The 27,157-nt window shown below is 43.5% G+C and overlaps 1 protein-coding gene across 3 annotated transcripts in view; it reads left to right on the top strand.

Annotated features, from left to right (window-relative positions):
- LOC126181074 (trafficking kinesin-binding protein milt) overlaps nucleotides 1-27,157 on the top strand; it is a 243,176-nt gene that overhangs the window by 80,506 nt on the left and 135,513 nt on the right. The window contains exon 1 of one of the 3 annotated variants that reach the window (XM_049924742.1): nucleotides 15,236-16,528. The exons of the other annotated variants lie outside the window; for them this stretch is intronic. Within the exon in view, the coding sequence (XP_049780699.1) occupies nucleotides 16,420-16,528 (109 nt within the window). The 5' untranslated portion in view covers nucleotides 15,236-16,419. Of the gene's footprint in view, nucleotides 1-15,235; nucleotides 16,529-27,157 lie in introns of those variants that run through there. 3 annotated transcript variants of the gene reach the window in all.

The following is a 27,157-nucleotide window of genomic DNA, read 5'->3' on the forward strand; positions in this document are numbered from 1 at the left end:
TTAGAAACTATCGAATGAAACCAACCACTGACTGCAATGCGCATGTTGCTGTTAAACTTAAGATTTTGTGCCACAGGAATCTTTCAAATAGTGGTTGGTTATTTCTTTAAAGCAGACATGGCAACAGCTTGCATATCTTTTCATTAAGGTATCGACCTTACGAGAGAATTAAAGTCAACGGCAAGATCTCTCCATGCCTTTACATTGTTGGCCACAATGACTTCATCTGTGTTTTTTACCTTTTTTAATTTTTTCCCTCAATTAGATCTTTATACTAGCCCAACACAGTACACAGTCTCCAGCAGCAAATCCTTCTCGTATTGAGAGAAGTTTGACGATTTTTCCCCCCTCCTGTCCTTGCTCCCACAGTTATAGCACGACACCTTCGATAATAAATACTGCTTATCGACGATGTACGATAAATATCTGCAGTTGAAGCGCGATAATCGTGCCGATAGGCGATTTTCGCCGTGTTGCCAAACATGTTACATGCTGCCTAAGATAAATTCTGAACCTGCTTCGGTGGCTCCAAAAGTACAGCGTTATACAATAGAGCTGAGTCCGGAACATAGTTTAATTTCTTACCTAATGGTAAATTTGACGTGTAGTCACTGATGCTTATACGATCTACCCTAAGTGTTTGACTTCTCAATACAGATGAGAGCATTTACGCATTTTAGCGAAGACAATAGAGTATTAGAGTTTTTAGTTTTTCTTAATAACGGTCCAGGTAAAATACCAGTTCGAGATTTAAAAAAAAAAAATTTATGAGTGGTTCAAATGGCTCTGAGCACTATGGGACTTAACATTTGGGGTCATCAGTCCCCTAGAACTTAGAACTACTTAAACCTAACTAAACTAAGGACATCACATACATCCATGCCCGAGGCAGGATTCGAACCTGCAACCGTAGCGGTCATGCGGTTCCAGACTGAAGCGCCTAGAACCGCACGACCACACCGGCCGGCATTTGATGAGTGTTTCAATCTTGTGGTATATTGTCGAAGCAGCAAACTCGTACGAAGTAGACGCTTCAGTTGTAACTTTCTCCTAAGTATATAGCTCTCGACAGTATTTTAGTGGTCATGTGCAGTGTGACGTATGTTTTGATGGGAATCTTAATCTTCAAATGGCGCTACCTGGCCATTCTTTGACAGATTAATCCACGGTGGAAATATAGCTTCTTATCACATTTCAGGAATAAACCGTCTCATCTCCGTTGCTGTTGTCGTCCCAGCTATCGATCCGCAGATCAAGGCCACGATATAAGATAATGCGCAGCAACGCTATTCATTATCACTATTCAGAACTGGAAACAGACGTACCTGTGAAAAATGAGCGACACACAATAAAATCATTGTTTACCTTGGGTTCGAGAAGGAAAAATAGATGATAAAATGTTGCTGCAGAATGCTCCTAATGTGTTCGTGTGTTTTAACTTTTTGTATTGCAGCAGGTAATGTTAGAGAGAATATACCGATCGAGGAGGCGTAACAGTTAAGGCATTAGACAGACATTCGGGAGCAGCACAATGCAAATCTACGTTGGGCCATCGCTATTTACGTTTTCCGTTGTTTCCCCAAGTCGATTGAGCCGAATGTCTGGATGGTTCCTTCAGAGGAGACACGCCCGATAACTTCTCCATTTTCCTCCAACCCGAGCTTGTGCTCTGTTTTTCAAGCGCTAATTGTCCTCCACCTTCCACCGTTTAGCATTTTATCTGCCCAGCCTTATTCGTGCTGTAAATCATAGAGGACATTACGTCCACCGTTGTTACACAATTTTTCCATCTTTATGTCGAGAGAGAGAGGGGGGGGGGGAGGGGGAGACTGTAGATTGATAATGTTTCGTACATAACTACTGGTTTCTTCGCAGTATCTGCTTCTTCTTCTTTTTTAATAATACTGTGCTTAGTCTTGCACTGTTACACATTGTCCAGCGTTTCACTAAGAGTAGCGTGTAACGCCATGCGGTCATTGGAACTACAGCAGAATTCTTGAGGAGTCCTGAGGATCACCGGTGATCAATATTTCGTTGTTGATGTTAAAGTAACGCTGGTTAATCTTCATAACCGTTTGTGTGTGGGAACGGAAATTTAAAGTTTATTGATGCGAGTCGCTTATGTTCGTCAATCCCGTCTTCATTGCGTGGAATTAAATGTTTTTCTCGAAGAATTACGAACTCACTCTATGACCAGAACAGTAGACTATTGTTTCATAGATCCAGTTTCAAAGCGTAAGTAAATCATCTATAACTCGCTGGTCGTCGGTAACAGACACTTAGTACTTGTTGTTCCTCATCTGTTACGCCATCCTGTGTACGTAACTACGTATGGACTGTGGTTCCCCCCCCCCCCCCCCCCCCTCCCGTGTATGTAGTTCATGTTTATTATCACTGGTATTTGGAATTTACTCCCCGCAGCTCACTGCGCAGTGCAAATTCGATTCTTCAAAATATTTGAAGTTTGCCTCGCACGTTTGTGTCGGCCGTTTTGCGACGGAGGAAAACATGGCGAGGAGAGGCGTCACAGAGACAGTACTAGGAACTGATGGTGCAGCTGTCGCCACCTGCCTGGGGAAACTGGCCGTAATTCCCAGGCGCGGCGGTTGTGGCCTATTACACACCATCGCGCGCGGTTCACTAATTTGTCCTGCACACTTGTAGAGGGCGTTATCCACCGGGCAGCTAGCGTCAGTGCAGGCTCTAATCCGCTGCGACGTCGATGGCCGCTCGTCACGTAACGCTGTTAGCACCCAGCGAGTAGTTTGCTCAACTCCCTCCCCACCAGTGTCTCCGCAGCTTCCAGTCCTGTGCTGCTGCCAGATAAGCAGCTGAGTGGACGGCCTGATTGATCTCTTTTTAAGTGAACTAACGCGATATACTGCACAAAGTAAAAGTGTAGGAATCTGATAACCTTGGATTGAATTACCAGCAATACTTTACAGACGCGAGCATTTGCTTCAACTTAACATGGGACACATGTCACCGAGCAAAACAATTATAAGAATCTAGTTATTGATAGGAAAAGCAGATGACAGAACTAGATAGGGCACATTATACAGAATGGCAATACCTACAGAAGTGTTTCTCAAAAAGAAAAAGTTGTTAACGTCGACTGTAAGTCTTAATTCGTAGATGAAGGCTTTCCGGCCGATATGTGTTTTCTGCGTGGATTTTGTTTTTATGAGCATTGAGCTGTACTCAAAAGGATATTTCTGTGCCTAGCGTTTCGTCTCCTAATGCTGGCGAAATTATCAGAGACTGTAAGACTCGGATAGCAGTTTCAACTTAACGTTCATCAAGGTCTTAACACCTATCCACGCAACGGTCGGGTCGTGACGTCATCGCTCCTTTGCCTAAATCGCAGTCGCGCTAACGTGTTGGGTAGCGTGTAATGCGGAAGAATTGACACACAGTTTGCTGTTATGGTCTGTAAGGCCAGGTTCTCGTTCACATGAGCAAAAATTAGGCAGAGTTAGAAAATTTTTTTGAGACAATCAAAGGATCTGTTTGGGGAGTGTCATTAATCACACTTAGAACTTCATTTTCGATTTTCGTTAAAAACAATGGCGCCCGTAATTATGGTTTGATCAAGGGCCCGGAGTTTGCAGTACGCAGACTGCGTACTGGATAACATCAATCGGCACTAAATTAAGTTTATGGGAACTTATACCTAACCACAGTGAAGTAACCTTAAATTTAACGATACGGTGCCAGCTCGAGCTTTGAGTTCGATTTTTGGGGGTTGTTTCACAAAATGGTTCAAATGGCTCTGAGCACTATAGGACTTAACTACTGAGGTCATCAGTCCCCTAGAACTTAGAACTACTTAAACCTAACTAACCTAAGGACATCACACACATCCATGCCCGAGGCAGGATTCGAACCTGCGACCGTAGCGGTCACGCGGTTCCAAACTGACGCGCTTAGAACCGCACGGCCACACCGGCCGGCCGGTTGTTTCACACTTTATGGCTTTCGAAAAATACTCAATATTAACAAATTTTGTATATTATAAGCTTCCAAGAAAAATGTTCTCTTTTCGGTGGTCGAAGGTAGAAATTGATAGGTTTAACCGTTTTTATTTTATGCTGCACAAAGTTTTGAAAAATCGTTTCTAGAGAAAAACTTGTTTAAAGTCCAGAGAAAACTTTTTATTTATTTTTGATGTCGCTGAACACAAATCTGAAGTTAGATTTTCAAAATTCAAAGTGGCTAGTCCAATATGGCGGACCAAAAATTATGTTTTGACCAAAATTTGACACAAAGTGTCTTACGTTACTTACGTTTAGTTTTCAATTCCAGGACCCTTCCTCTAACTCGAATTGTTCCTGGAGAGCAATTCCGTCGTTTTTGGCTCAAATGGCTCTGAGCACTATGTGACTTAACATCTGAGGTCATCAGTCCCCTAGAACTTAGAACTACTTAAACTTAACTAACCTAAGGACATCACACACATCCATGCCCGAGGCATGATACGAACCTGCGACTGTAGCGTCTAGAACCGCTAAGCCACTCCGGCCGGCTCCGTCGTTTTTCTTGAAGAGAAAAGACGATCTGTCTGAGCTGGATATTATGCATTCAGCAGCCTGCACACGTTGTTGCACTAATTGTTCTTCAGCTTTTTCGTCGAATATGTTTGCACGCTTATTATAAATCATTTTGTGAACGTGCGTCACTGCACACGTTTTCTACCTGAGCCGTGCGCCTTCGGCTGAGAACGTCCCACGGCGGCAGTGGCAGTGCTTCGAACAATGGGCTGTAGAAACTTTTGTAACGCACTGATTAAAAAACCTTTTCGTCCGAAGATATTATATACATATACCTTTTAGAAAATGCAATAAAACAGTTGAATTTTCTACCGTTTTGAATTAGAACCTACCTGACTTTAAGCCTGGTGTTAATGCTTCTTTTTGTACTGCCGATGCACACCTGTCAGCATGCGCAAGGTGAGAGGCGACAGGCGTAGGTCCTTTGCGGTGGTCACATACTTTGCGCATCTTTCTTGTTGGTCTACACACTGTACCAATATTGTGTCGTCTTAGCATTCTGCTGATGCAGTTTGCCACGGCTTTTACGAGTAGGAGGAAAACTTTTCCTTAGTCGATTCTTTTTCACTAGAAACTCCAGATCCTGTAGGACATAGAGTCCTATTTAACTCTTTGTCACAGTGTCTGTTTCTTCCTAAAGTAGTTCTGAAATGATTGAGCATTTCTTCCAAGTACTTCAGATTCCTTTAGCCCATTCAGCCTCGTTTTGAACGTTCCTATTTTCTACTTAGGATGGTGATGGGAATTTTCGTGAAGATATTTAAAACAGTTCAGGCAAGAATAGAATAGAATCTTTTGATCAAGGCAAGAAGAGAGTAGAGTCTTTTGAAATGCAGTGCTGTAGGAGAATGATGGAGATAAGATGGATGGATCAAATAAGTAACTTGTAGGTCCTGAATCGAACTGGGAGACAAGTAATTTGTGTCAAAACGTGGCTAATGGTAGGGTACGTCGTGAGGCATCAGATAAACGTCACTTTGGTATAAAGGAAAATGTAGATAGTAAATATTGTAGAGGGAGAGCAAGACTTGAGTACATTAAGCAGGTTCAAGTGGATGTAGTTTGCTGTATGTACACGAAGATGATGAGGCTTACACAGGATAGAACAGCGTGGATACCTGCATTAAACCAGTCTTTAGCCAAGCGGTCTAAGGCACTGCTGTCATGGACTGTACCGCTGGTCCCGGCGGAGGTTCGAGTCCTCCCTCGGGCATGGGTGTGTGTGTTGTCCTTAAGATAATTTAGGTTAAGTAGTGGGTAAGCTTAGGGACTGATGACCTTAGCAGTTAAGTCCCATAAGATTTCACACACATTTGAACATTTTTGAAACCAGTCTTCCGAGTGAGGACCACAACAACATCAATTATTACAATTGCAGCGCGAGATAGCGATGGGAAGAATAAAAGGACAAGTTAAATTTGATGATAGTCGCATACCATTTACAAGATGAAGGAGGTAGTATAACTTTTCGATTTAACGAGAGAGTGCGGCTGGAAAGGTGAATCCAGCTCATTTAACGTGTTTCAATGATTTGCTGCTATTTTCAAGTATCTTGATAAACGAAATCGAAGCAGATCCAGTGCTTTAATAACCGATCAAAAGTTAAACAGTAATTAAGCAGATCATTATGTATTCTAGGATCAATAAAACATAGTACAAAATTTCAGTGATGGCGTATTAGGCCATACTAGCCTCTGCACATGTTAAGGCACTGATTCCTGTTGCTTCTGTTAATCAGGATACTTGAAAGTGGTTAGTGACTGAAATTTTAAAATGGTGTAATAAATAAAGGAAAAATTAAACACTTTGTCTCAGTTGCGGACCGTTCAGTGACTATCATTTAATTTGTATGGATACTCTATGAGAAAGCCCGAGCCAGGTAGCGTACCGCTCCGACACAAGCCTCGCAATCGGGGGGAGGGGGTGGGGGTGGTCTGAAAACTCTTGTTAAAAGACGTTTTCAACGTATTACATAGGCCACAAAGTCAGTTATAAATTAAATGGGATAAGTGTTTGTGTTCTATCGTGAGATATTTTCTGCTGCGTTTCTAACATCAGATTTAATTGCGTATTTGTAGTTTTCGAACTCCTGACTGTACTGTTCAAAGCCTCAGACTTAATGTCACAAATACTGTAAGTCTTCCAGTGAACAACGAAGGGGTCGGGACGAAATCGTATTTAAAATTCTCCCCTTGGTTTGTCGATTTTAACAAGGCCGCCGTCGAATCATTGACCCCCCCCCCCCTCTTATCTGAATTTATGTTCTGTGTTTCGAGGCGGAGAACGTTGCACAGTCAACAGAGTATGAAAAGATTCCACTGTCACATTACTGCACATTATAAGAAATTTCGGATATCCTGTAATAGCGTGTCTTGTTCGGCGTTTGGTTGCTGAGAATGAATCTGTTGGTAGTAGATAATAAATACCCAGCACAAAATGTATGTTTAAATTTATTTTGGAATGGAAAATGCATCGTGTCATTTTGGATTCGCGTAGATAGGCCACATAGAAGTGGCGTGTTGTAGTAGTAGTCCTTTGTTTGTGAATGGGCTCTTTTGAATAGTCAAGGCAGTAGTCCCATTAGTTTTGTGGCAGGATGGACTTGCATTATGCGTGCTGTATAAACAATGGAAGCTCCGGGGGAGAGAGGATTCTTGACTGAAACAGTTGCATTGGATTGGGGTCAGCCGTCTGTAGAACTATCCCACGAGAAATGCCAGCTGTGTTGAAAGCGAAGGCAGAGAAGAGTTCATATTCCTTCCATTTGTGGCGGGCACCATTCATTTTCGTCCAGTTTCTTCATAATCATACCGAAAATCAGATCTTAGACCATCGAACAAAGACGTTATCAGACTAGGTTTGCATATTTCTTAAGCTTGCTGTAAAATGTCAACTGTGCCGAGCGGCTCGTGGTCTTCGTTGCCACCAGTCTGTTAATCGATACGCATATTGCAGGTTTTTCCATTTGTTCTTTCCGTTAGCTACTATTTTGGCCCCTTCGCATTTGTTTGCACTTTGCGCACCATGTAACGACTACCAAAACGAAATCTTTTTGAGACCCGTATTATCATATATTTTTGACAGTAAAATAATCAGAAGTTCCGTAACTAGATTTTTATCGTCCAGATATACGCAGGCACAGCATTTGGATGAGATACTCGTATAACTGATAATGAAGAGCGCAGTTCCGGACTCGTATAACTGATAATGAATAGCGCAGTTCCGGCAAAGAACTTAATTTGCAAAGAACTATCCAGATTTAGTACTATTGACTTCACAGCGAGCCCTCATGAACGACTGATAATAAACATTAGAGGAAGGAATTGTTAGTAAATTATGCCATGTAAACGGTAATTGCTAATATAACTGCAGTATTGAAAAATAGCTCTTAAGTTACATTTGTAGATTATTAGCAGATGGACTCGGATTTTAGTCGTGCTGCCGAAAGTTTCCTTCTTCTTTTCCTTAATTCGCTTTTACCCCTACACATGTTAGGTAAAAGATAAAGCCGGCCGAAGTGGCCGTGCGGTTAAAGGCGCGCAGTCTGGAACCGCGCGACCGCTACGGTCGCAGGTTCAAATCCTGCCTCGGGCATGGATGTTTGTGATGTCCTTAGGTTAGTTAGGTTTAACTAGTTCTAAGTTCTAGGGGACTAACGACCTCAGCAGTTGAGTCCCATAGTGCTCAGAGCCATTTGAACCATTTAAGTTCGTGGCGCTCAATCCGTGAACAGGTTTCTGGCCTGACTTATACATTCACCGCGGCACTATGAACTGTAAGTTGGCAAGATCATCGCCCCGGTCGCCTTTTACCCCCGCGAAACATCCCCGTTGCCCGTTTTGATAAAAGGCAGCAGGCTGAGTCGACGGGGGCTGTCTTGGAAGGGCTGTAACGAGGAAAATTCTCTACACCTACTTGGGACTCAACCGGGACCTCCAGGGCCACAGTCTCGCGCTCTACACGCCAGACTACCACGGCTACCGCATGTGTTAGTGAAGATTGCAGTTCAAAATTTACACACATGGAGATACTCCTTCCAAACTTGCGAGAGATGGAACTATGCAATTGTTTGTACCTAATCTGCTGCAGTTTTATTTCATTTACAAAAAAAATGAATTATTTCTGTTTAGTGCAATCAAAATGAACTGTAGTGTGGTACTGTTAAATACGTTGTTATAAATAAATCCTGCAGTAAATACTCTATCTAATTTTGTCGTGGCAGTTCTGTGAAACACCAATATTTGAACATACAGTGACAGTATAGAAATGCATATAACAGCTACTAAAGCACATTGGCGATTCATGTTCAGAATTCTCGCGTGCATGTATCTAAAGCCTAGTTCAAACGACGACACTAGGTTGCGCAACTCGTTGATGAAACTAAACACTTTCGGCGTGTTCCAATTATGGCGACACTAGTTTGCATGAGTTTTGAGGTTATGTGTGGTCGTAGGGTGTAGACAAACCGAAATACGATGTGGGGAACGGAGAATAATGTTCGCTTTTGGATATATATGCTTTGCATAGGTGTTTGTGGGATTTCAGTGATGCCGATTACAAAAATAAGCAACATATTGCTGCTCCTGAGACTGTCATGTGCGATCAGAACATAGATAGTTTGACAGTATCTGAGCTGCAGGGAAAAATTTATTGGGTCAGGAGAACATATACAACTGAATTAAGAAAAATACAAGCGAGTAGTTCTAGATGTAGCAATGCTCTCGTCTACAATACCAAAATCCCATCGTTCGAGTTGGCCGACTCTTTGTTAAGGAGTATTGTTGACAGGAGGGAAGGCTACACAAATCAAGAAGCTACATCCTTTATTCAATATTCATCTATTTGAAACGTCGCAGCAGTGATCCCCATTCACATATGTTAGAATTTTGAAATATTGCCACTGTACAGATCTTCTCTTCTTAATGCGCCCTGCATCGAGTAATTATTGCCGTTAATGTTAATAATTATTACTGTTAACGTTAATAATTATTGGTGTTAATGAAAAAGCGTCATCACCAACTAAAAATGCATCTTATAACATGCAGAGTGTTCTCCATTGTAATGCACGCAATAGCCGCCCGGTGTGGCCGAGCGGTTCTATGCGCTTCAGTCTGGAACCGCGCGACCGCTACGGTCGCAGGTTCGAATCCTGCCTCGAGCATGGATGTGTGTGGTGTCCTTAGGTTACTTAAGTTCTAGCGGACTGATGACCTCAGATGTTAAGTCCCATAGTGCTCAGAGCCATTTGAACCATTTTTGCACGCAATGTGATACGTAATTTCAATTCTGCCAACAGTGCTTCGTGCATTACAGTATCTTTACTCCTTATCGCATAATTAACTCTGCGTAGAAGAAACGTGAACAGTTCTGGTGACATTCTACGATAACTGAAAGAACTTCGTGGGTCTTCGATTGTAAATTATTTCAGCAAGGATGCTGAGTAACCGAGCCGACGTCGATTCTTCATCCAGTCACGAATCGAAACACGTTTCTTATTTTTTTCTTATGCAGCGATTCCACCCAACTAGATTTAACTCCATCACAACTCGTGCGACGTGCAGCTGCCAAAACTTTCATTATTTCAGACACGACTCAAGAGACCCTCAAAACGACGAAACTGAAGTGTGTACTGGTGGCGCCGTCTCTTCAGTCAGACATGAAACCATTTGCGTGCAGCTCATTCCACCCAACGAGTGGCGCAACCCATTGTCGTCGTGTAAACTAGCCTTAAATTTCCTTGATTTTATTTGCCTGCTTTAACTCCACACAGCTCTTGTACCCATCTTCAGAACAATCATTTTAACTCTTGTGACAACGTCTTAGGTGTAGTCAAAATTTTAGCTGCCGTTGAAATTATTTCATTAAATCTAAATTAAACCATAGACACAAAAGTCTAGTCGCTCACACCTCATCAAAGAATTTCAGACACGTTAATTTGTTCGAGATTTTGAGTTTTGCCCTGAAGACATTTTTCCAACAACTCTCTTTGACAGAACTTGGAATGCCTGGTTAAAGCATGTCATCGGTAGCAAGAGGTTAGCAATGGACACTCATATGTACCAAGTGCACAGTTTTGTTTTCAGTTACTAGCCCCATACCCCACCCCAGACCCGGTCAGGCAATGGAAGATCATGTTTGGCATTGACAAAATTCTTACGTGGACAAATTTCTGCGCGGAGCACTCTTCGGTTCGTACTGCTTTGTTTGTGCCTTCTAGCTCTTATGTGTGGCCCAATTGTAAAACTGTAATATTTGCTATGCTCGACCGTTAATAGGATCGCCGGCGGAAGGCCGGTTACAGCCGGCAGATCCCTTTAGCAGCGGCCACCGGAAAGAAAGCTTGGCTCTCCGCAGCCCGCCCGGCCTGTCGCGTCCTGGGGAAGAAGGCCCCATCATGACTGTGGACTTTCATCGCTCGGCACGAAGAGAAACCCACGGTTTCACTCTTTATTTCCAGGAAGCACCACTCGCCAGCTACAAAATATCAATACCCCATCTGGGCCAGCACCAGCACCAGCACACCTTCCCCATCGAGAACGTTTACCATTATTTTGTCGAACCGACACTGAAATCAGACATTTTCCGAGCTCCTTTTTACAAATACCATACAACTGTACCAAAATTATCTTTATCAGCACCTCGAGATATTTCAAGATAAACGCATCAACTGTCGGACGTGAAAATATGCAGAATAGTGTGCTGTGTTCATAAAACATAGTCAGTCCTGCACATTCTCACTTCTGGCTATTGAGAATGGGTTTAATCAGAAAAATGTCTTGGTGTTGGTAAATGGAATATTGGTATAGTTATGTGTATTCATGAAAATAGGTGATCGCTTATCGAAAATGATACTGAATTAAACAGGAAACGGCCGATTTCCATCCCCGCCGTGCCTTCTTACGCCCATCCTCTCTCCCTCCCCCTCCATCTCCACGTGTGTCTTTAACAGAGATAGGTTTTCATTGGGGGGAGGGGGTGAGTCAACGGCTATTATCTTCGCACGTTCGCAAAGCATTTATAGAATTTTATTTTATTCCAAATAAATCATTATTTACCGGAAGATAATGTAGTTCGATGGGCGTAGAGGTTAACGCTCACCGGGTTAGCTTCTGAGGCAGACCTGGTGCCAGATTAAACACTGTTGGCCTAGTAATTCCAACTACCCGAAGCCTTACGTTTTGAATATTAGTCTTGAAGGCAAATACGGAGTTGTTTGTGTGGTTTGTGCACGACACCCCTCCCCCCATGGATAAATAATGGTTTAGCGACAAGAGCTTCTTCCCGTTAAGAAACGTAATAATTGTTAATCCAAGCTAAGCAAGTACCTGTCACGTTTGAGCTTTCTTTTCAAATTACCGCAGGACTTACAAGACTTCCTCTATCATTCACTTTGTGACATTTCTCATAAAATCCAGCTACATTATAGTAATTTATTGATACTTGCCAAAGTCGTGTACAAGAACGTTCAGTAATAATAGGTATTCAGGTTATTAGGTTACTGTACGTGAGTCTTTCTACATAATGTGGTGATAGTTTCTTACGTTAATTTCTGTAGCTCACTATAAAGGCTTTTCCAACGTTCAAAATAAGTTATACAGGTTTTGGGTGACGAACTGATAGTCACAGTAACATTACAAAATAGAAACGATTATATTTAATGTTATTCAAAGGTAATAGTAGCATCATTGAAAATATATGGAGAAATGGTGAGTGCGCGCGCACACACGCGCGCACACACACACACACACACACACACACACACACACACACACACACACACAAACTATCTGTCCCAGTAAGCTTGATGAAAAAATTTTCTCAACATTACTCCACCGAACTTCGAAGCAGTGTGATGACTGGCATCGCAGTAGAAAATAACTGTATTGACGTAACTGGAGGAACAGCTTATCTCTTGTGGCACTAAACACAACAGATAATATCCAAGTTGCCGGAGTACAGTTGTTGAAGTTGCTCCGCGCCATTATCTTCAAACGTTTCTGCCAATTTTGAACTGAATGTTGTTAATTTACGTTTGTCATATTCCGATTGAATCTTCACGAGTGTACGAAATCTTCGCGCCTGGAACCTGGTTTTTTATGTTGGTAATAGAGGAAAAACTCACACAAAACTAAACAACTGTCATTTTGTGCTTACTAAAAAATTCCTAGATAATATAGACCGTTTGCGGTCGTGCATTGTCATTGTAGAATACCCAGTTGTTCGTGTGCCATTTCTGTTGTTTTCTACTGATGTCTTCAAAACACCTAAAAACGTCGCGTTAAATCTTCTTACTGACCATCTGACCAGGAGGATCAATAGAGAGAAAAAAATTTAACGACGACTTAATTATGATCTAGAATCGTCGAGATTTTAATAGATGAAGTGAAGGACTCTTCCATAACGACGATGTGCACAGTTGTGGGATCACAGCTAAAAGCCCAACCTTCGGCCCCAGTGACAACCTTCAAAGAAGATTTTGATCGTTGTGAAGCACTAATTTGTTACCTGCTTCTTATGTTCCATACATAACTTATCCCTAAAATGTTTGTGGCCTGTTTACGATATTGCAGGATCAGCTACCTTACTTTCTGAACGTTTTCTGGAGTGATGCCAGTTGACGACCGGAACGGTCATCATTGGTCGATGGTCGCCTCTTTGGGTAACAACCCGTTAGTAAGACTGTATCTGACCTAAAGCGTTAGCTCTAAAAGCTTGCGTCAACAGTGGCTTGCGTTTCTGCTGTGAATTTGACACGTTAAAAACAGCTTTATACGGAGACGCTGCTCGTATCAAAACGACATGCTTTGGAATTACGACCATGGAAATATGCTCACAGATAGGTAACCAAACCACTCATTTCGCAAGCACTTGCCGCAGTGATTCAACGAGAATACATAGGGAAACACCTTCCCAAATGTCTGTGTGCAATTTACTCGTGATAATTCGAATTTCAAGGGCCCCAAAAAAAGTTAGAACAGTGTAGGCTTTGATTTAACGCGAGTTGGACTGATCGAGGTGGAATCGGGGAAAAGTCGAAATGAGATGCTACTGTAGGTTTAAAGCCGGTCGGGCGGTTCTAGGCGCTACAGTCGGGAACCGCGCGACCGCTACGGTCGCAGGTTCGAATCCTGCCTCGGGCATGAATGTGTGTGTTGTCCTTAGGTTTATTAGGTTTAAGTAGTTCTAAGTTCTAGGGGACTGATGACCTCAGAAGTTAAGCCCCATAGTGTTCAGAGCTGTTTGAACCATTTTTTTGTAGGTTTAAGTAACATAAATATTTCTTTATAAAGGGAAGCATGAAATAATAAATAAAACTCAAAATAAGTTAATTTATACTAGATTTATTATTATTTTTTTTACTTCGAACTGAAGGCAGGCGCATGTTAATATATTAAAATTTTTCAGTTTCATTCGTTTTTTCCACGCAGAACAAACTATGTCATGAATGATCGCATTTTCTCTATAAAATCTTCTTAAAATCGAAGTCGAGTGTGTGTGTGTGTGGGGGGGGGGTTTCTTTTTTAAAGTGAACCCTTTGATACCAAGAATGACTTAGGCTTTTTTTTTTTTTAAAGCATATCAAATCCTACAGGTATGTTTTAACCTTTACATTGACTAAGCCATTTCATCGATATTCTTCTTGCCGTATCTGCTACCTGCTTCCTTATGATAGTACCAGAAATCTTATCTTTCTACATCATGATTGTCGATGGCATGGTTGACGGAATCCCGAAAGCTTTCGCCAAATCGTGTTTAGAGAGTTTTTAAAAGTCTTTGTGTCAAACGTCTGGAGATGATATGTCACGTCACGGGGAACAATTTTGTTAAGAGACAAAGCGTTCATTTTTGTATTTATGATGCCTCTGAGAGGCAGCGGAGTGAAGGCACCGTACTGCGTGTCGTCTGCTTCATATGAAAGACGGTAGGCCCAACAAAATTGAAGTTACTGATTCGTTCATAAAATGTCTTTCTACGCTTGGAGTCACTCATTCTTAACATTTTCTCGCTGAAAATCACTCTTTCAATTTACGTGGCTAAGTCGTATACAGTACACATGCTTACCAGACCATGCTAGTTCGACTAAATCTCGTCGTCCCAGGACCAGCAAATACTAAAGGACGGCGAACATCCCCAAGATGCAACAGCGAACATTTCAAACCTAATAACGGGATCTATCATGCCGAGACGTTTGATGTAAAGACTTTGAAACACCCTATAGTTCACATTCCTGGAGTTCAGTGACCTGTTCCTTTTCTATTCCACCCGTACTTCTTGTGTCGTAGGCACTGAGTATTAGCAATGCGGTCTGTCATAATGATCGCTACTTTGTATGGAATGCATCAAAACCCACAGCGTTTTCTCAGAGGAATTGGCAATTATTTCGATTGAGCGCGATTTGAATTAGCAAGCAACTGCTCTCGTAACCATTAGCGCACAACGTTAAAATTTCAATAACTTTCGGGGAAATGCTTGTAGAATGAAAGGGGGAGGGGGGACGACTGTCGGGAAGAGAAGCACGTGCGAGGAAGGCATGCCCGGAAACGGGACGTTAGGGCGACAGTGGCGAGCACGTGGCGCCGGGGGGAGGGGCGCCCTCTGACCGCACTGGCTGCTCGCCAGCCAGGCGCGCCAGTCGCACGCTGGCCGCAGCGCGAGTAACACGCCCGTATCGCATCCGTCTGCAGCTCGCACCCACCATTACCACCTCGTTTCGAGCCAGTGCTGCTGCCGCCAAAAGACGCTAGCCTCAGCGCACTGACATTCGCCGACTGCGGTAACCGGCGGCGGACGCCCCTACCACCGACCCGTGCCGGGGTTGACTGGACGGTCACGTGACTCGCCCTGTTCGATACTGACCTCGATTCGTCGATCTGTCAGAGTGTGACGACCGCGCCTTCTTCGAAGACCTCGAGAAGCAAAGTTGTGTTCCATTTCCGCAGTACAGTGCTATTCCTTGCTCCAGATAACTGCTGTTCAGTGTCTCGTTTTGCGTGTGCAAAGTTAAAAGCACCGTGTTATCATTTCACGCGCGTTAGTGATAAACCGCTTTTGCTCACGTCTGCTCAGATAAAAAAAAAAGTTGCCAGTACTTAACTGTGTACATCGCAGCATTTTACGAGAACGGAAATGCGCAAGACGCTGCCTCCAGTTTCGTAACGTTTGCTTGAACGGATGTGTGTCGCGTCGAATGTAAACGTACATGACAGTAGTGGTCGTTCGTTGGCATTGGTTAATAAAAGCAGAGTAAATGTCTGCCATGTAAATAACACCAGATGCGTCACTCGAGAAACAAGTGGTGTGTGTTATGTGGTTTTGGCGGTTTTTAGTTGCGTTGTGTCGTATAGCGCATTACACAGCAGTGAATTGCATATAGTGCGTCTCCCATTGTGTTCACGTCCCATAAAATGCGCCGTCGTGGCAATAACTCCGAGCCTCAACGACTGCAATACGTGGTGATAACACGCCAGCGGGAAATTTGGTACGCGGCACAACGCTTTTTTGCGGATCGTCACAGCAGTCTCGAGATAACCGCAGTCCGCCTCGTGCCCGCCCACGAGTGAACTCAAGATCTGTCCCGCTTTCGCGAACTGCGCTCTTACAAGTTGGGCTGTGTTCGTATCGGTGATCGCGAAAATGTGTGTTGGACGCTGCAATCTGTTGCGGACGCGCGAGAGGACAACGCCGCACGCGGCGTCTTAAGTGCGGTTATCAGTGACGGCGTGGAACTATCACGCCATCCGCGATACAGGTACGTGATATCGAACAGCAACAAGCCAGACCTGAGCGACCTGTCATTTCCGCTGGTCATAAGGTGGTGAGTGATTCAGACGTGCGCGACGCCCCACTGGCCGTGAGGCGATGCGCGGATATGGAGCACAGCGATTCCGGCCAGAAACCAGGCTTCGTCTTCCACACCTACCGCCACTGCCAGGGATGCCAGGCCATAAAATGTTACCTCGACTCGCAGCCAGCTGGGGGTATGTACTCTGCCTGCACATCCAGCTGCTCGTTATCTGACTGCATCTACATACATACATACATACTTACGTGCTTGCTTAATAATTCAGTGTACAATGCTTGGCGGAGGATACATCGTATCATGATCATCCGTTTCCTTTCCTATTCCATTCTAGTTTTGACTAAGAAAAATGACTGTATGCCTCTGTACGTGCCTTAATCTCTCGCTCGTCTACATCCATACCCTTTTAAGACATCTCGCTAAGCGACCTTAGAATGTAGCAGAGGGTACTTGTGTACAATTGTTGTCATCCCTCTCTCTATTTTTTATTCTTTCCCAGATGGAGTTGGAAACGGGAAGAACGATTGTTGGTAAGCCTCCTTGTGAGTCATGACCAATCTAATTTTGCCTTAATGCCTTTTCGCGAACTAGACGTAGTGGGAAGCAATGTATCATCTCCGTTGGCGCTTTCGCCCTTACCAAACGATCTTTTGATCAGAAGCGGTGCTCTTCTCTTTGCATCTTTTCTATTTCTTCTGTGAATCTTTTCTGTTGCAGATCCCATATTAACGAGCATTATAAAAGTATCGGTCGAACAGCAGTTTTGAAAGCTATTTCATTTGTGGGTGGACTACGCCTTCTGAGGATCCACCCAGTAAATCTTGTGGTTGGTTTTAAGTTGTTCCACAACAAATGGCCGCGTATGCATTTTCTCTGATACATATTTAATGGATGAGATTGCTTGCAGTCATTCTTCAACAATCACATACATAATGAGTCTTTCCGCATATGTATGTGCGGCAAGTTACATTTTTGTTATGTTGAGGGTGAGCTGACAATCTCTTCACCGAGTATCGATCTGCTAAAGCTCTTCCCGCATTTCGCTACAATTTTGTAGCGTTGGTTTCTCTGTATGCAATAGCGTGTCTTATTGTCTAAGATCGTTACGCGAGATACACGATGGTGACAGCACAGATATTGCACAGTTTCGATTTTTTTATTTTTAGTTCGTTAGGGTCACTTCGCAATTTGTATATGGGAGGAGTTAATATGTTGTCCGACTGTTCCTAGAAAGTACTGTCTTGAAATTTTAATAGTTAACGTCGCCCTGATGCGCAACGCCTCTCTTGTAGCTTTAGCCACTGGAGTTTTTTTTTGAGAATCTCTGTAACGCTCTCGCGCCGCTCTTCGTTGGGTCTTCTCTGTCTGTTTTACCAGTCCTGCCTGGGAAGTGTCCCAGATCGACGAACAGTACTTAAGAATCGGTCGGACAAGCACATTGTAAGTCACTTCTCTCGGGAATGAGTTACGTTTCCTTAAGATTCTTCCTACGAGTCTCATTCTGGCGTCTGCTTTTCCTATTTGTTTTATGTCGTCATTTCACTCACGGTCGCTCTGCATTGCTACTCCTATATATTTTACTTTGTATACTGCTTCCAGCAATTCGCCGTCACTAGTGTAGTTGTACAATAATGGATCTCTTTGCTTGAGTATGCGCAGTATGTTACATTTATCTGCATCATTTGCGAACAGCCTTAAAAATGCTTTCGCGCTTTCTGCTAATAACCTAGATCATTTACATACATTGTGAGCAGTAACAGTCGTATCACACTTTCTTGGGGCATTCCGGAAATCGCCTTAACATGTCTTGATTTTGTTCCGCTAAGAGCTACATGTTGTTATATCTGCAAAGAACTGCTGAATCCAGTCCCAAATCCGGTCCGGTACTCAGTGTAAGTTCGTATTTATTTATGTTCACTAAACAGCAGTGCGGGACGATATCAAATGCCTCCCTGAAGTCAAGCAACACGGCGTCGACCTGAACGCCGTTGTGTACAGCACTGTGGATCACATGGAGGTTCAGAGTGAGCTGAGATTCTCTGTTTGGGGAATCGTATATCCATTTTTATAGAGGAAATTTTTATTCTGCAAGAACTATCATAATCCTTGAGCATAAAACATGTTCCACAATTCTGCAACACATTGACGTCAGTGATATAGTCCTGTAATTGTTCAAAACTTGTTCAAATGTGTGTGAAATCTTATGGGACTTAACTGCTAAGGTCATTAGTCCCTAAGCATACACACTACTTAACCTAAATTATCCTAAGGACACACACACGCACACACACACACACACACACACACACACACACCCATGCCCGAGGTAGGACTCGAACCTCCGCCGGGACCAGCCGCACAGTCCATGACTGCTCGGCTAGTCCCGCGTGCGGCCTTGTAATTATTTACAGCTGTCCTACAACCCTCCTTGAAAACCGGAATGACCTGTGCTTTGTTCCAGTCTCTGGACAACAGTCGTTGCTCCAGCGTTCTTTGATAAAGTACCGCTAGATAGGGTATAAGTTGTGTCGCATAATTTTTTTAGACTCCGTTGTTTACAATACGTCGTCTATGTATAAAACGACCTGTTGTTCCTGAATGCGTGTAGTTTCTTTTGAGAGAAGCGTGGTTTCCTTCTGTAAACCATTCCAGGGGAGAAGGAGAACTGACTGGAATTTTCTCTCTGTTTTGATTATACGAGTGCGTTATCCAGTGGCAGCAGCTTGACAGTTCTGCCTAGTTTGCTCATTTACGTTATACGCGTCCATGTAACGACTTGCGCCCAACAATCCTAGAGTCATCACGACAGCTGGTCTTGGCCGTGATTCGCCGTCTCAAACTAGATGTCTTTGGATACGTGGTGGTTTTTCCTTTTCTTCCTTTAGGGCATTCGTCGTACCAATCATGTCGCTTGAGTTTGGTTCGGTTGATTTGGAGTATCAACACCCTGGCAAGTATATAGGTATCACTGAAGTAAAATCCGAGATGGACCGTCTGCTCTACATCGTTAAATGGAGTATCAGCAATTTTGTGGCGAACCATATTGCCCGGTAGAAGGTTTCATTTAAATCGTATTCGTAGTTACATTCCTAATACCAGTTTGGCCCGCCCGGTGGATTTGTGTCGAGGTCCGGTAATCGGCTAGTCTGTGGATGGATATCAGGCGGTTTTCCATCTCCATCGGCGAATGCGGGCTGGTTCCCCTTATTCCTCCTCAGTCCACTATGTCGGCGATTGCTGCGCAAACAAGTTCTCCACGTACGCGTACACCACGATTACTCTACCACGCACACGTAAGGGTTACACTCGTTTGGTGTGAGACGTTCCCTGGGGGGTCCACCGGGGGCCGAACCGCACAATAACCTTGGGTTCGGTGTGGGGTGGCGGAGGGGTGAAGTGGACTGCGGTAGTCGTCATGGGGTTGTGGACCACTGCGGCTGCGGCTGGGACGGAGCCTCTCCGTCGTTTCTGGGTCCCCGGTTAACATACAATACAATACCAGTTTTATTAAAATTCTCATGAGACCACTCATTTATCAAACTGTCTAGCTTTCGTCGATTGTTGCTCGTTCCCAACACAGGCCTATACCTTTATTTTTCTCAGCTTGCCTTAGGTGCACGTTTTTTACGAAGTCAGTCGAAGGAGTAAGCTGCCGTGGCACCCAACTTGCAGACACTTTGCGAAACTGGAGCACATCATGCACAATGTGGTGTGCTGACCCATGACTAATCTCTAAACATGCTGCAATGTCATTCAGTGTCACTCGGGGGTTTTCCTTCACTATGGCTTCAACTGCTGCAATGTTCTGTGGAGTCACAACTCGTTGTGCTTGACATGGACGAGGAGCATCTTCCACTGAAGTCACACCATTTGCGAACTTCCTACTCCTTCGTAGACTTACTGCATCACCGTGCTGAACCTTCATTCGTCGATGAATTTCAATGGGTTTCACACCTTCACTACGCAAAAACAGAATAACAGAACCCTCTTCTTCCCTGGTGCAAGTCGCAAGTGGGGCGGCCATCTTTATACTGATATTGCGACGGTATGTGTGCATCTGCACTATGCTGCCACTTACAGGCCATTCTGCACGCTGTTTGTAGCACGCTTACCAACTTACAGGATAACGGTGCGAAATTTCGATTTGTTATTACAAATTTAAGGTTTTCATTTGACTCACCCACGTATGAATATAGCGTCCAATGTATTCTCTGCATAACAAGTGATTTTCGCGCCGCAAGTGTCCCATCAAAATCTCTGATTGTTGTACCAGTATCAGCACACTTATACTCTTTTACTTTGAACGCTGAAAAGGTAAAGGAGCTGCCAGCACTTTACTGCGATACCCTTCCCAAGTAGTTCGCTGTGTGTGAGGAGTGGTTCTAACTGGATATACAGTTCAGTCGGCGAACTCTGCGAGGCGGACACCAGAACAAGGGTGACGCCCTGGTGTGATATCCGGGTAATCGCTGGGCGTTGTCCAGGTGTCTCCCTCACCAGACCCCCTCCTAGGCGTTCACGCTCGCTGCTTCATTACCGGCGAGTGGTCGACCGGCAGAGCCCTTGGCCGCTCATTAATCAGCTGCCTTCCTTCCTTCCTTCTTTCATTAAGACAGCTACTGCAGGCGTTTCAGTACCAAGAGCTTTGCTCACCCGCACCGCCAGACAACGCCCTTACATCGTTATGAGGGCCGCACCGAGGGGGTGGCGGGAGCAGAGGGGCGCAAAGGCTGACTGTTTTGTTTGAACAGTCAATTCGCCGGGAAAATTTTTATATTTTTTATATTTATATTATTTTTATATTCACAACAGCTTAAGAATTAACCGGGACAGGTATTCGTATGCCTGTGAGAAGGAGCCTTTTTCCTCGGCCCGCAAGAGTAAGCGCTCATTGTTATCACAGTGTCATTTCTACAGTGCCGTTTCTTCCAAGTATCTTCATAAACGAACAACTGCCACCGAAAATACATCCATCACTAACACGCTCTATGTGGCAGCAGTAGTCTTGTTTCACACAGCTCGCCCGTCTTCAACGATGCAGTTCTTGGCGCTACTTCGTTACTGTATTGTTACACGAAGTATCTCTCAATGATTAGGCATTTCACAATCTAATAAATGGGGCACAATAATCTTTATCCTTACCATAAACAAAAAGTTCATCATTTATATCCGGGAGATCCTGCCCTTCGCTTGGAGTTATGCACCTGGTTAAATACTAATTGGCGGTTACACAAGTACTTTTTTTTTTTTTACAGATTAGGCACAGTTTACTGGAGATGGTATAAACAATTTACATAACGAGTACATATGGTCTGAAGCAAACGCACATGCAACAGTGCAACGCAATTTCCAGCAGCGATTTAACACAAATGTATGTAGTGGTATAATCAACACACACTTTATTGGACCATTCATTTTTCCTGGACGGCTAACTGGCGAGACGTCCTTACAATTCCTTTAAGAAGAAATGCCCCCCTTCCTTAAAGATGTTCCACTTGCTACGCCGTTATTACACATTTAAATAAACATTTTCCCCAGAAATATATTGGTCGCGGTGCTACACGTCTGTGGCCACCCAGGCCGCCCAGATCGCCCGAATTTAGCACCAATAGATTTTTGTGTATGGGGATGGATGAAAGACATAGTTTACGAGGACAAAGTCAATACACGTGAGAGATTACTTGCTCGCATTATGAATGTGATACACGAAATTAAAAACAACCCTGTGAAACTGAAACGAGCAACAATATCTGTTCATACACGTGCAGCTAAATGCATTGATCTCAGTGGAGACATTTTTGAACATTTATTGTGAATGTTTTGTGAAATTGTATATACAATGTACAACTTCCTTAACACTTAGCTTTTGTTTTTTCCTGTTTAACAGGAATTCACGTGTGCTGTGGTATTAATAAAAGCAGATTATCTGACACATTCATACAGTTTTAGTTAACTTTATTACCAACATTCTTCCAAAATTAAATTCTCTAAAACTTCCGTTGAAAACTTCGTGCAATTGTTTGAATTTTAAAAGACAAATTCGGCGGCCATGTAGTTAATAAATTAAAAATTTTACGGAATTACGTCTTTGCTTCTCTGAATGTTCTGGAAGACTACTGCAGATACACGTCTGAGACATGTTTTATTAGATTCACCAGATCAATAACACAAAATAATGGAAATCTTGCTTTACTTTTACCTCGTACAATTTTGCGATGGCTTCATATCAGCGAAGTTGCTAAATTTTAGGCAAGATCTTTTTTTAGCCGCAACTCCGTAACTAAACATTTTCGGGCCTATGTTTATGTGAAATTTTTTCTTTAGTTCTACTTGTAGAATAATATATTAAAATATTTGCATATCACCCTGTATGTTGAATCCTCGCACAAACAAACGTATGTTGTGTCATTGATCAGCGGTTGCTTTGCTAAATCATCTTTCGTCGTAACACGTTACTTATATGCACACTGAGGTGATAAAAGTGACGGGATACCTCCTAATGTTGTGTCGGGCCTCCTTTTGGCCGTCGGAATGCAACAGCTCGACGTGGCAAGTCTTCGGAGTCCCGTGCAGAAACGTTGAGGCGTGGTGCCTCTGTAGCTGCCATAATCGCGAAAAATGTTGCTGGTGGAGAATTTCGTGCGCGAACTGACCTCTCGATTGTGTCCCACAAATATTCGATGGGATTCATGTCGGGCGATCTAGGTGGCCAAATCTTACGCTCGAATTGCCCAGAATGTTCTTCAAATCAATGGCGAACACTTGTGGCCTCGTAACATGGCACATTGTCATCCATAAAAATTCAATCGTTGTTTGGGAACATGAAGTTCATGAATGGTTGCAAATGGTCTCCGCAAGTAGCCGAACATAACCATTTCCAGTCGATGATCGTTTCATTTGGACAGAGGACACAGTCCATTCCATGTAAACAGAGTCCACACCATTCTGGAGCTACCACTAGTTTGCACAGTGTCTTGTTGAAAGCTTGGCTCCATGGCTTTGCGGGATCTGCGTCGCACTCCCAGCTCTTACCAGCAGAAATCGGACTCATCTGATCAGGACACTGTTTTCCAGTCGTCTAGAGTCCATGTCTAGGGTCCATCCGATGTGGTCACGAACCCAGGAGAGGCGTTGCTGGCGCTGTCGTGCTGCTAGCAAAGACTCGCGTCGGTCGTCTGATCCCATAGTCCATTAACGCCAAATTTCTCCGCACTGTCCTAATATATGCTTTCATTGTGCGTTCCATATTGATTTCTGCGGTTATTTCACGCAGTGTTCAGCCTGACAATTCTACGCAGAAGCCACTGCGTTGTCCGTGATGAGAGCTGTTTCGGCACACTCTTGGCGCTGTTGATCTCGTAATATTAAATTCCCTAACGATTTCTGCTTCTACCTACAACTACCATTCCGTGTTCAAATTCTGTTAATTCCCGTCGTGCGGCCATAATCACATCGGAAACAATTTCACATCAGTCACCTGAGTAAAAGTGACAGCTCTGCCAATGGTTGCCCTTCTGTACCTTGTGTACGCAATACTACCGCCATATCGCTATCCCATCACCTCAGTACATATACATATGCACCTCCATTGATTTCTGTCCTGTTATGGCTTTTCTCTCTCCACTGCATCCCACATTACCCGTCTCGTTCGAGATCTTTATTACTTTGTCTGCCCATCTCATCCTAGGCCTGGCACCTCTTATCTTCAGAAGTTGACGTGGAGTTCGTGTCGGGTGCATTCACTTCGTATGACCTAAGCACTTCAGTCTTAGAGCACTCTTTCTTTCCTCCATGGGCAAGGTCACCTGCTGGTCTGCCCTTAAATACTTGTTCCTGACTTTGTCTCTCTTTGTTTTTTTCTAGAGCCGACCTAAGAAGCTCCTCTCTTACGTATGACTCAGGTCTCCAGAATTAGCTAATGGCTTTGTTAATGCTTAAGCCATGTAGTCTTGCATCAAACCTCGTTGGATAATCTATTTCACTGTACTTAATTTTCATTATACTTACTTAAGAAAACTTAATATAAAAATTGCAGAGTTTTGTTGTGTGTTGGGGGGGGGGGGGGGGGCGCACTGTTGGTGGGTCAGTATTGACACGGTTTAGGCCATGTCTTAGAACTTGATGAGACTAAATGTTATTCGGCTGGCACATGAAATTAATAAGTCTTGCCCTCATTCTCGGCCGCTTTATGAGGTTTAATGGTTAGCGTCGCTGGCTACTAACTCCGAGTTTCCGTGTTCGATTACCGTGACCACCTCCGATTTTTCTGAAACGGGGATCACTCAACCTCATGATGCCAAAGGAGAAGCCGCTTGAGTAAATAAGCAACGAAACTGACAAACAAGGTGCCCAAGTAGCGTCAAGTAAAAAGGTTTGCACTACGCAGGTAGCCATAAAACCTTTTTGTTTCATTATTCTGGTTCTCCCTAGAGCTGCCGTAGGTCACAGAACCACTTTTATGGTGGTGCGTTTCGTTTGAAGGAGTGAATACAAGATCTGAAAAATGTTGCTCGCAGTTATGGGTCTGAGTCAGACCGAGAGACGTCGTCTAATGGTTCAGACATGGCACAAAAGCCAAGTATCCGCATTCGTGTACTAGTTTAGCACACTGGTCCAAGAATCACTTAAATTGAATGACAGGTATTAATTATTCTCTAAAAATGAAGCGCTTGCATAATTCTAGGATGCTGGCGGCTACACTGGTAGCGGAGGCTGTATGGCGTGGACTGGGCGGTTTTTTAGGTTAGAAGGCCTCGGGAAAGTACGGGGTGGGCTGCAATCTCAAAGGGTGCATGGCAAATACAGGACGTGCTTGGATCAAGGAACAGTCGGAATTGTAGTTGTAAATTGTTGTAGTTGTGCTGGGAAAGTCCCTGAGCTTCAAGCGCTAATAGAAAGCACAGAAGCTGAAATCGTACAGGTACAGAAAGCTGTCTAAAGCCTGAAATAAGTTCTGCAGAAATTTTTACGAAGTCTCAGACGGTGTTCAGGAAAGATAGATTGGGCAGAATTGGTGGTGGAATGTTTGTGTCTGTTAGTAGTGGTTTATCTTGTAGTGAAGTCGAAGTAGATACTCCGTGCGAATTGGTATGGGTGGAGGTTATACTTAACAGCCGAACTAAGTTAATAATTGGCTCCTTCTACCGACCTCCAGACTCCTATGATATAGTTGCTGAACAGTTCAGAGAAAATTTGAGTCTCGTAACAAATAAATACCCCACTCATACGGTTATAGTTGGTGGGGACTTCAACTTTCCCTCGATATGTTGGCAAAAATACTTGTTCAAAACCGGTGGTAGGCAGAAAAGATCTTTCGAGATTGTCCTAAATGCTTTCTCCGAAAATTATTTCGAGCAGTTAGTCCACGAACCCACGCGAATTGTAAATGGTTGCGAGAATACACTTGACCTCTTAGCCTCAAACAATCCATAGCTAATAGAGAGCATCATGACTGATACAGGGATTAGAGATCACAAGGTCGTTGTAGCTAGGCAAATACCGTTTCTTCCAAATCCACCAGAAACAAACGCAAAATAATTTTATTTAAAAAAGCGGATAAAGTGTCACTAAAAGCCTTCCTAAGAGACAATCTCCATTCCTTCCGAACTGACTATGCAAATGTAGACGAGATGTGGCTCAAATTCAAAGATATAGTAGCAACAGCAATTAAGAGATTCATACCTCATCAATTGGTAAGAGATGGAATTGAACCCCCATGGTACATAAAACAGGTCCGAACGCTGTTGCAGAGGCAACGGAAAAGGCATGCGAAGTTCAGAAGAACGCGAAATCCCGAAGATTGGCTAAAATTTACAAACGCGCGAAATTTGGCAAGGACTTCAATGCGAGATGCCTTTAATAGGTTCCACAATGAAACATTGCCTCGAAATTTGGTAGAAAATCCGAAGAAATTCTGGTCGTATGTAAAGTACACAAGCGGCAAGACGCAGTCAATACCTTCGCTGCACAGTGCCGATGGTACTGTTACCGACGACTGTGCCGCTAAAGCCCAGTTATTGAACACAGTTTTCCGAAATTCATTCACCAGGGAAGACGAATGGAATATTCCAGAATTTGAAACACGAACAGGTTCTAGCATGAGTTTCTTAGAAGTAGATACCTTAGGGGTTGCGAAGCAACTCAAATCGCTTGATACGGGCAAGTCTTCAGGTCCAGACTGTATACCGATTAGGTTCCTTTCAGATTACGCTGATACAATAACTCCCTACTTAGCAATTATATACAACCGCTCGCTCACCGATAGATCTGTACCTACAGATTGGAAAATTGCGCAGGTCGCACCAGTGTTTAAGAAGGGTAGTAGGAGTAATCAATCGAACTACAGACCTATATCATTGACGTCGGTTTGCAGTAGGGTTTTGGAGCATATACTGTATTCAAACATTATGAATCACCTCGAAGGGAACGATCTATTCATACGTAATCAGCATGGTTTCAGAAAACATCGTTCTTGTGCAACGCAGCTAGCTCTTTACTCGCACGAAGTAATGGCCGCTATCGACAGGGGATCTCAAGTTGATTCCGTATTTCTAGATTTCCGGAAAGCTTTTGACACCATTCCTTACAAGCGACTTCTAATCAAGCTGCGGGCCTATGGGGTATCGTCTCAGTTGTGCGACTGGATTCGTGATTTCCTGTCAGGAAGGTCGCAGTTCGTAATAATAGACGGCAAATCATCTAGTAAATCTAAAGTGATATCAGATGTTCCCCAGGGAAGCGTCCTGGGACCTCTGCTGTTCCTTTTCTATATAAATGACCTGGGTGACAATCTGAGCAGTGCCCTTAG

Source organism: Schistocerca cancellata, chromosome 1 (assembly GCF_023864275.1).
Source record: "Schistocerca cancellata isolate TAMUIC-IGC-003103 chromosome 1, iqSchCanc2.1, whole genome shotgun sequence".
NCBI classification, from domain to species: domain Eukaryota; kingdom Metazoa; phylum Arthropoda; class Insecta; order Orthoptera; family Acrididae; genus Schistocerca; species Schistocerca cancellata.